This window comes from Camellia sinensis, chromosome 14 (genome assembly GCF_055761805.1).
Source record: "Camellia sinensis isolate YWXY chromosome 14, ASM5576180v1, whole genome shotgun sequence".
NCBI classification, from domain to species: domain Eukaryota; kingdom Viridiplantae; phylum Streptophyta; class Magnoliopsida; order Ericales; family Theaceae; genus Camellia; species Camellia sinensis.
The window spans coordinates 111,376,867-111,387,388 of NC_138974.1; the positions used below are offsets into that span (position 1 = coordinate 111,376,867).

Genomic DNA, 10,522 nt, shown 5'->3' on the forward strand with positions numbered 1-10,522 from the left:
GAAGCTTCCCTTTCTATTTTCCTGCTGTTACTTTTTGGGACAATTTGTGACATGTGGACATGAAATAAGGAGAAAGACCTTTGTTTTCATTCTGTGTTTGAGTTTCTGTATAAATGTAGTTGTTCTAATCCAGGTACCAAATGAATGGACTACGATGGTTGCTTTCTCTGTACAATAACCATTTGAATGGGATTCTTGCAGATGAAATGGGTCTTGGTAAAACTGTTCAGGTATGATTTGGTGTGGAAAATGATATAATCTGACCTGTACTAGTTTTCTTATTATGCAGTGTCCAAGTTTTATATAGATTGCGAAACCTGACAATTTGCGTTTTTGTAGGTTATTGCTCTAATTTGTTACCTAATGGAAACCAAAAATGACAGAGGACCTTTTTTAGTTGTAGTCCCATCCTCAGTTCTACCTGGATGGGAGTCAGAACTTAACTTTTGGGCCCCTAGTGTAAACAAAATTATCTATTCTGGGCCTCCGGAGGAGCGGCGAAGGCTATTCAAGTAATGGCATAAGGACATTAAACAAATTCTTTAATTTATATATTTTAAAATTTCTTTTTTTGGGGTAATTATCATCTGAAGGACTTATCATATGATTTTGACATTGCAGGGAAAGAATTGTTCAACAGAAATTCAATGTCCTCTTGACAACGTATGAGTATCTGATGAACAAGCATGATAGGCCGAAATTAAGCAAGTTACACTGGCATTATATTATAATTGATGAAGGCCATCGTATAAAGAATGCTTCTTGCAAGTTGAATGCTGACTTGAAGCACTATATTAGCTCTCACAGGTTGCTGTTGACAGGGACACCTCTGCAGGTCTGGCAGCATATGTGTTTTTTTGGTTTTCCTGGTTTTTTTATTTTTAGTTTTGATCCATTTATTATGCATCTACTTAGGAGCTATAAGGGTCTGTTTGGTGCAATTTTCCTTTGCTTTTCTTTTTGGTTTCAGTATTCAAAATTTTTAGACAGTTCAAGATTTGAAGACAAATGTGTTTGGGTTACTTTTATTTTCTAGTAGACTGAAGTTTTGAAAACTGGTGAAAGTATTTTCATTAGTTTCTTGAAGATTGGTCCTTTTCATACCGAAACAGTTTTGTGGACATGCCTTGACGACTGTGTTCTTCATTTATACTCATTTTCTATTTTTCCCAACAGCAAACAATTACTTGAATGGTACCAATCAGGACCTAAATTTCCTTCACTGTGTGTTGACTTAATATTTTTCCTACTTAATTGCCCTTCACTTCTATTGATATGGTTTACTGACTAATGGTGTATTTTTGTTTATGTAGAATAACCTCGAGGAATTGTGGGCACTACTTAATTTCTTGTTGCCAAATATTTTTAACTCTTCAGAGGATTTTTCTCAATGGTTCAACAAACCATTTGAGAGCAATGGTGATAATTCACCTGATCAAGTAAGCTTTGATTTTATCTTGTTTTTAAGATATTGATGCTGTTCACTCTTCTTTCTTATTCTTGATTATGTCCATATGTAAAAAAATGATATCAATGTTAATGCTTATCATTAGGCCTTACTGTCTGAGGAGGAGAACCTTCTGATTATAAACCGTCTTCACCAAGTTCTGCGACCATTTGTACTTCGGAGACTGAAACACAAGGTCCGTACTTTATAAATATGCTTATCCATAAAATATTCCAGTTTTAACTTAGTAAAATATAGGAGTATTATGATTGACTAGCGTTCTATTCTGTGTATAGTTTCTATTATTAAAATCTTACGATTCATGATTTAGTTCACGATTTGAATTCATGCATAAATCGATACAAAACTATGAGTGAATCTATTTTGGGTTAGAATATATAGTGAATCGCATGATTTACCATCAATGCATTTTTGTACGATACATGCAATTTTTGAATTATTGTGTCTGATAGATTCTAACTATTAGTGAAATGACATACAACTTCTAGGACTGTTTAGTACAAAAATAACCGGTATGTATGCATGATGGTTATTATTTGATGATCAAGTAGTTTTTAATTGGATTCTATCAATCAAATCTAGTTAGACCCAATGTGTCATTCTATGTGTATACGGACTTTTCAAAATAAATCAAATACCCGTGTCGAACACTTGACACTCGGACAAGGGTATAGGATATGTGTCGGATTTTTTTTAACGGATACTTCTTATATAATTGTATAAAACACTATTATTATGTCTACATATTGTTATATAATTGCTAGAAATGCCTTTTTGACATTGTAAGCTACATATAGTACAATTTTATCGCACATACTTCATTAAAATTATAAAAATATGACATTTTTTTGCTGAGTCCGTGTACCCTTAAATTTATTGCTTGATGAGTCCAACATCTAAATACATACCCGCACCAACACCCGTACTTGAGTCCATGTAACATAGGTGTCATTAACCATTTTTCTTTATTTTTCTCTTGAAACAAAAACATCTTAGTACATGGATGTTTAAGGTTAAAATAACTTACTCACCTGAATTATGTATTGCTATTTTAATACAATAAATAGTTTAAATTCAATATTACATGGGCCAGGTAGTTCAAATCAATGGTCCCACGATTGGCTTTTGAACAATAAACATATACATCTCTTAAAACATTTTGGCCATGTTTGATTCCACAAGACTAATAGTGAGGTATTAATAATCCAATCAAATTAGTGTGGTATTCACAATCCCACCCCTACCCCATTACTAATAATCCTACAAATTTGTTGGATTAATTATCCATTGGATTGATAATCCTAAAACAAAATGTCAAAACAAACATAGGATAATTGGGCCCACGGATTAATAATCCCAATCCCATGCTCTAATCCTTCCAATCAAACATGCCATTTAGGTTTTAGGATAAAGGATTCTTCTTAAGTTTTAAAATAAAGAATTTTACTTAATTATTTCTTATTATTATACTCTATATAAGGTTCCTAGAATCCTAGGTCTATTTTTTGAATGTCACAGGAGATTATATTATGATTTTTGAATAATTTTATGATTGGTGGGTTGGATTTGGACCCATAACTCTTAGTTATGAAGGCAATTTATTTCCAATTAGACGGTGTAATCATGTCCTTATATAAGAATTATTTTATAATATGTATCAGTTTTTTTATTTTATTTATTTATTTTCATATATATGATTGTTTAACGTCATTTTTTATAGTTTGTAATGATTCTTAACAATTCTCTATTTGATTTGATTCACGATTTGCAAAATTAAGATTTTGATTCATTATACGATTCACGATTTGACAACTATGATATACACATCTATTACATACTCCTTGGATGATGAATAAATGGCTTATTGAAAGTATAGAAACTTGAAACTTTAAAGGAGAACAAAAATAATAGGGAGAATCATGTGTCAGTGAGTTTTTTAAAAATAAATTATAAAATGATGAAAAAATTTATACTTTTACTTTTTAATATTTATAATGTTTATCATTAATTTGTAAATAATTTTTCAAATATCAACTTAAGGCTGTGTTTGGTTGATAGATTTGAGGAGAGATTTGGAAATGGAAAAGGAAAAGGCAGGTGAAATGTGGATGAAATATAACTACATTTCACACTTTTCACACACATTTTTCCTTTCCATTTCCAAATCCCTCTCCAAATCAGTGCAAGTGTAATTTCCCCAAAATAATATGATTAATTTTCTTGATGTGTAATGGGAACTTCAAACTATCAACTTTAGTTAAAGGGAGATTAAACAAATATTAATATAATTTTATAAATTTTGACGAGTAAATATAATAAGTTAATTAATGAAGCTTAGTTGCTCACCTGTTGGATCTATGATGTGCATGTGCTCCATGAAACTAAAGAAATCCAACTCTATCTGATATGCTTCACTGACTTATTGATAGCTATAACTAGATTCACTAGTACTGCCATTGGCCTAGTCAGTATCCTTGTGGTTCCTCTGTGGTTTAAGCCTGCTGTTGTGTCTGTCATTGATGTTTGATTATCTTTTAGAAGTCGGGGGTATAAGCTTAGGTCTAGGGCTCTTATTGGTGCATCATCGTTAAATGCTTTGGTGAATTGAACTGTTGATGATAGACAAGTGTGGCTTCCAAAGCTTTTTTTGTTCTCTCAATCTCTATTTTTGTGGGGAAGAAACTCAGAGATGCCTTCCTATCTGTATCAACTTCAGCAAAATCTTGCGTCAGAGCTAAGGAAATGGTTTTGTGGTTGACATCATGGCAACATGAAACTTTTCTGTGCCAAACTTGAATTTGGGGGGAGAATTATTACGCTCTTTTTTTTTCCTCCCTTCTAGTTATTTATTTATTTATTCTTAAAATTTATTTCCCATTCGAAGTTTATTATCCATTAAGAACATTACATAACATATACATATTTATTGCTATCTAAATTTTGGTTCTTTTCTGGACTTGTTTTCTTGACAAAAATTGACACTGATTTTTAAATGTATTCTTGGCTTTTAGCATATATTCAGCACACTAAAAGAAATTCCCAATCATATCTCAAAACTATCAGATGAAATTAATGCCCCAATGTTACCTCTAGGTTTTGCACTTTTTTTACAGTAGCAAATATGAAGCTATTAACTAATTTGTTCAGGTAGCCTGTTTTGTGAAGTTTCTGAATCTAGTTCTTTATTCATCTGGTGACGTAATGTGAGTTGAGCTTAAAATATGTTTATTGCTATTATGTGGATCAATAGCATTTCTCATGTTGCACTTGATCTCTCGGTAAATTCCTTTACTGCTAACGAGGTTTCAATTATTAGACTATTGAGTTACTATTAATTTTCTGTGATTACAAGCTTTTTTTTTTCCTCCCTTCTTTTTGGTGGGAGTATGTTTCTCTATTGTGTTACATATGTTATATATCCATTTATTATATATCCACAAAACTGGTATACATGATGAATTCGTTGAGAATTTTTATAAGCAGATAATTGGATTTGGTAACAACTGAAAATGTTGGATACATAATAAGATAATCTACGGCCGAAGAAACCGGCACATTATCTTAATAGTCTATAAATGATTGCATGTACAATGGATATGCATTTTTACATATATAAAAGGGAATGCATATACAGTGGAATGAATGGCCATAAAAGTAGCAATAAAATAAATCCAACATCAATTATTTCAAGTCTACATCTTGCACTTTCTTAACACTGCCTATCACTACCTGCCCAACTCTCTAGCATTCCATTAACAGACACCAACATGCTTATGCCACTTTGAAAAGGGAGGAAAGAAGATCTGAAACGCCACCTGCAACCTTACAATGAAGAAATAAATGGTTGCACTCCCTGCTGGTTTCTTGGATGTCTAAAATCAATTAGTTATATTACCTCTGCACCAACATACCAAATATGTTTGCCATCCAAGCAAAAAAGGTTTACCTTAGGATTTAGTCCTGTATACCAAATGCCTTTCCAAGGGAAAAAAAGCATTTTGATCCGACACTAAACTGGTTTTTTTGGACCTTTCTACAGTTCCTCCTGATGAAGTTTTCGACTCCTCTTGAATAGTAACTATATGTAGCGACTCAACAAGGGGCAGAGCCTGAATTTTTGTTGAGTGGGGGAAAAATCTTATCTAGAAAACTGTAACTATATATGAATTTTTTTAAATTGGCAATTGGAAGAAGTATATATTTGGAAGTGATAATAAAAATGAAAACACATTTCGGCAAGAGTGATAAAGCCTGTTGTGAGTACGCTGAAGCCAAGCATTCCTTTTGCTAGCTCAACAATCAACCAACCAACAAAAATTGCTCTACAACCAAGAAAGAAAGTAAGAAAGAAACTAAAATGTTGTTCTAATTGCCTTGTGTGGCTTCTAATTCTATTTTCCACACACTTAGGTACTTCAGTGCAAACACTTAATGAAATATTATTTTAATAGTAATTATATCCTAAACTAAAATGACCATAATGGACATCCACCAACACCCATAAATATTATATGAAAATATTCTTTGTACACATCTTTTTAAAAAAAAAAAAAAAAAAATCTCAATGTATACCTTTTGAGTAAAAAAAAATAAAATAATAACCATTGGTAGTGTTTGGTAGAATTTTAGAATTATGATTTGAGAATAGAGTTGCATTTTGAGTTTATTAGTTTTGGAATTATGATTTGAGTGTTGAAATTTTTTTTGATTATGAATTTTGAAAAGGGTTTTGAATTTTTGATGTGACATGGTATTTGATTAAAAAACTTACAACTCATAACCAAACACACAACTCAAAATTCTATTCAAAGCTCATAAAAGATTTAAAAAATTCTGAGAATATTTTTTATTTAAAATATAAAAAATAACAGGTGTCAATTGCCCCCCCCCCCCCTAAAAAAATAAAAAAATAAATAGCACTGTTTCGGTCAACCGGCCGAACGTTCGGGAGGACGACCGGGTAGGTCAAATTTCAAAATTCAAAACCCTGCTTGGAACGAGTTTTTAAAAGTGAGTATGAAATTAATTTTTAAAAGTTGTATCCAAACACCACACTCAAATATGGGTGTATTTGAGTGTGGAGTCATGATTAGAACTCCACACCAGACAGAGCCACAGTTTTTCCATTGTTGTCACTTTGCTTGCTGCACACTCTATACTCATCTATTGCTTGTAAAGCAATACTCTCATAACAACTTTCATATTGCTTTAATCTTTAGGTTTATACTCTATAATTTATATCGTTTTCTTATTAGTTCCACAATTTTTGCTTGATGTTGTTATGGAAGAGTTGCAAACCAATGGAAGTTCAAACTCAAGTAAAAATATGTTTGGTGACATCAAAATCAATGATGAAAGGGTTAGTTTTTCGTGTAGAATTTTTTTTTTTTTTTTTTTTTTTTTTTTTGTTTCGCGGTTTTCAGTCGGAGAACCAGTGCCAAATTATTTCATCATTAGACATCAACTGCGAAATTATTTCATTATATTTGGACATCGACTGTCGAAAGTATTTTTTATTTTTTTGGAACAAATTTGTCGAATGAATCACTTTTATTCAGAAGTTTAGTTCTGAATTAAATGTATAGTTTGGAAAACCAATGCCGAAATCTCCGAATCGAAAGCATTAAAAAAAAAAAAAAACGGGTTTTATGGCAATGGAGTGCATAGAGATCTGGAAATGGTAAATGTAATAACAAAATGGTAAATATAATAACAAAATGGAAAGATGCCTCATCTTCAATAATATTTTGGAGGTTTTCAATGGTGTTTTCAATAGATGTTCAATAGGGTACAAATCTGGAAGTAGGGTTACTCAACAAGTGTGTGGAACGGAGGGTTGAGTGGTGTGTGTACAATGGTTACGAGTAAAGGGTATAATTGTAACTAATGTGTGGATTGAGAAAATTAATTAATAATTAAATTAATAAGTGTGTGTACTAAGAAAAAATGTGCACTGATGTATTTAAATGTGTGGAAATAGAATTTTCCTTGGGTATGGGTGTTAGGTGCAGGTGTGTATCTCAAGGTTGGATCTATGTTATTAGAAAATGCTAATACCCTAGCGAATTACGTATTGGTACACACGTTTTGAAACATGGTACACTTCTGTTTCAAAACGATAAATTTAGTGATTCGAAACGATCCTATAAATTTTACTAATATATTTTTTTAAATGTTGCGTTAGGAGGGAAAAAATAAAACATAATGAACTATAATTTAAGGTGAGTTAAGTTTTGACAGGACAAAAACGTAAAAAAAATGAGTCATAATGCTCATAGAAATATTTTGCTACATGAAATAATAATAATAATAATAATAATAATAATAAAAACTATATTTCTTGGATACCTAATAGTTAAAAGAAAATTACTCTAAAGTAACTTAATTTTTTAAGCGTGATATATTCAAGACTACTTCTATCGTACCACATTTTAGAGCATGTGATGTATCATGTTTCCCGTTTCCGTTCCCATTCCACGTACCAGAATGATCTACGTTCCAGGTAACATAGGGTTGGACCCATCAAATCTCAAATTTAAGGGTGTGTGGACTCAGCAAAAAGTGGTCATGTTTTTATATTTTTAATCTGTTATGTGACATAAAATAGTGTTATATGTAACATCTAATTTCAAAAAGATATTTTACTCATTTTATAGCAATTATAAAACAATAAATATATATAATGATAATTTTAAATACAAATATATAAGAAATATTTGATGTAAAGTATTGGACACATATCCCATACCTTTGTCCAAGTGTAGGGTGTCCGTAACGGGTATTTGATTTTTTGAAGAGCCCTTTGATTTATTTTGAAGAGTCCATGTAACATAGAACTAGAGCATAACAACTATCTATAAGATTCCTTGAAACAAGACAAAATAACATCAGGCTTGGCTACATGAAGCTTCGTAGATTTGTGAAAATTCAGCAACTAGTTGACACTGCAATTGCATCCAATGGAGTGAAAGAAATTGAAGATTGTGCAACGTCTGAGATTTTTGAGAGAGTACAAAAAGACAAGTTTACCTTCACAAGGGCAAATAGTGTTGTTAGGAAACAAAACAGAAAAATAGAAAGAAAAGACAGTAAAGGAACAATGATATTCACTCCATTTTAGGTTCTCATACTTCCCTATGAGAGGCCTAAAGGCAAAAAAACGGAGTGTGAGAGCCTTAAAGTTGGTGTGAGTGTCATTGCTCATTAAAAAATTGTCTAATGTCAGAGGGGGAAATGAATTTTTTTTTATATAAATTAGATGTCAAAATAGAACTTCTCAAAAGTTCAGTAGAGGAAATTGCCCCCATTCCCCCCTTAATAGCTCTGCCCATGCAAACTCCATGAAGGAATCCACTTATTCCACTTCTCTATCAGGAAACCTCTGTAAAGGTGCAGCTTTGAATTACTGGTCTGGCTAAGTAGAGCCATAGTCTGCAATAGACTTCAGTCTGGAGCAGATCCCGATATATCCTTCAAAGTCAACCTAACATATTCTTGAAAGATAGACACAGGCAGAGCATGTGACATATACAATAATGAGTTCTGTTGTTTCTAGCTAAACTCATCCAACTTTCTTTACTTTTTCTCTCTTGCTGTAGTTTTTATACTGCTTAATTTACTGTAGTCAGCATTAGAGACTCCAAAGTGAGTTGGAACATGTCTCCAAGGAGTGTTGGCAACACTCAGACTGCTCCTTTATAGTGTTTGTGCTACTTAGCTTGTCAGTTGGTAGGTACCTAAGAGACAAATGCTGGTGTTTAAGTTATGGATCTTAGACAGCATTTTTAGTTGAAAGCCTTAACTTTGAGCTGCTAGACACAGCTCTCTCTCTCTCTCAATTTTTTTTATTTCAACTTTTTGATGGGCTTTATGGGGTTACCAATCTTATAAGGGAAGTTTCTGTGCTCTTGGTGGCTTTAATTGAAGAATTTGACAGATATTGACTTACGGGCTTTTTAATATATTGCAAAGAGAATTTACAATCCAAGCAGCGTACTGTATATGTAAAGAATTTGAGCTTTGAAGCTATTCTTGTGCACTAATGTACATGCACTCTCAAACGTTTTGGCAGGTTGAAAACCAGTTGCCTGAAAAGATTGAAAGACTTGTACGATGTGAGGCTTCTGCATATCAGAAGCTTTTGATGACGAGGGTGGAAGATAATCTTGGTGCAATTGGAACTTCGAAGGTTTATTTAGTTGTACCAGTTATACCCAGTCTGTTTGGGTTTCTATTTATTGGAGTGGCATTTGATATTCCATACTCATATACTCATTAATGCACACTTGCGAGCACTCATACCCACAAACTTACAGATGGATATATACAAATGTATTATATATATATATATATATGTGCACACAAACATGCACATACAATATTTGCTTATCCTAGATAAATGTCCATTTCTTTACTAACGTTGACCTCACTTTTTTATTAGGCTCGGTCAGTACACAACTCTGTTATGGAGCTACGTAACATATGCAATCATCCTTATCTCAGCCAGCTTCATGTAGAGGAGGCATGTTCTATCTGTGTTCATTTAGGTTTCATTTGGTTATTGGAAAGATGATGGTTGTGTAAACAGAAGAAATATGCTGTGAAATTGTTTCCTTCCTTGGGCAATTGAGCATTTTGTTTTCTTTCGCTCGTTACTTTCCAGAAAGCTGGGTCTTAGAACTTGGTTTTGCTGTGTAGAAGTTTTTCAAAGTGATCTCCCCTTGTAGAGTTTAACTCAACATTGATCTCCTTTTGTAGGTTCATGATTTCATTCCTACACATTATCTGCCAAGTATTGTGAGACTCTGTGGGAAGCTTGAAATGTTAGATCGATTACTACCAAAGCTAAAAGCAACAGATCATCGAGTATGGACATGCTTGTGTTTGTTTCAGGCTATATGAAATTTTTGTCCATAATAAGAATTGATATTTTGTGCTTTGTGCATTGTGCATTCTTTATGGTGATAGCATAGATGCATTAGAGTACTACATGCAGTCGTTATGATCTATAATCTTACATTTTGCTGTTCTGTTGAGAGCTCATTTTACATGGAA

The 10,522-nt window shown here is 32.6% G+C and overlaps 1 protein-coding gene across 1 annotated transcript in view; it reads left to right on the plus strand.

The window, feature by feature from the left end:
* LOC114299128 (uncharacterized) overlaps positions 1 to 10,522 on the plus strand; it is a 47,523-nt gene that overhangs the window by 24,728 nt on the left and 12,273 nt on the right. Inside the window, exons 17-24 of the mRNA XM_082907073.1 lie at positions 134 to 230; positions 340 to 512; positions 622 to 835; positions 1,314 to 1,439; positions 1,554 to 1,643; positions 9,540 to 9,656; positions 9,909 to 9,989; positions 10,226 to 10,333. Of these exons, the coding sequence (XP_082763199.1) occupies positions 134 to 230; positions 340 to 512; positions 622 to 835; positions 1,314 to 1,439; positions 1,554 to 1,643; positions 9,540 to 9,656; positions 9,909 to 9,989; positions 10,226 to 10,333 (1,006 nt within the window). The remainder of the gene's footprint in view (positions 1 to 133; positions 231 to 339; positions 513 to 621; positions 836 to 1,313; positions 1,440 to 1,553; positions 1,644 to 9,539; positions 9,657 to 9,908; positions 9,990 to 10,225; positions 10,334 to 10,522) is intronic.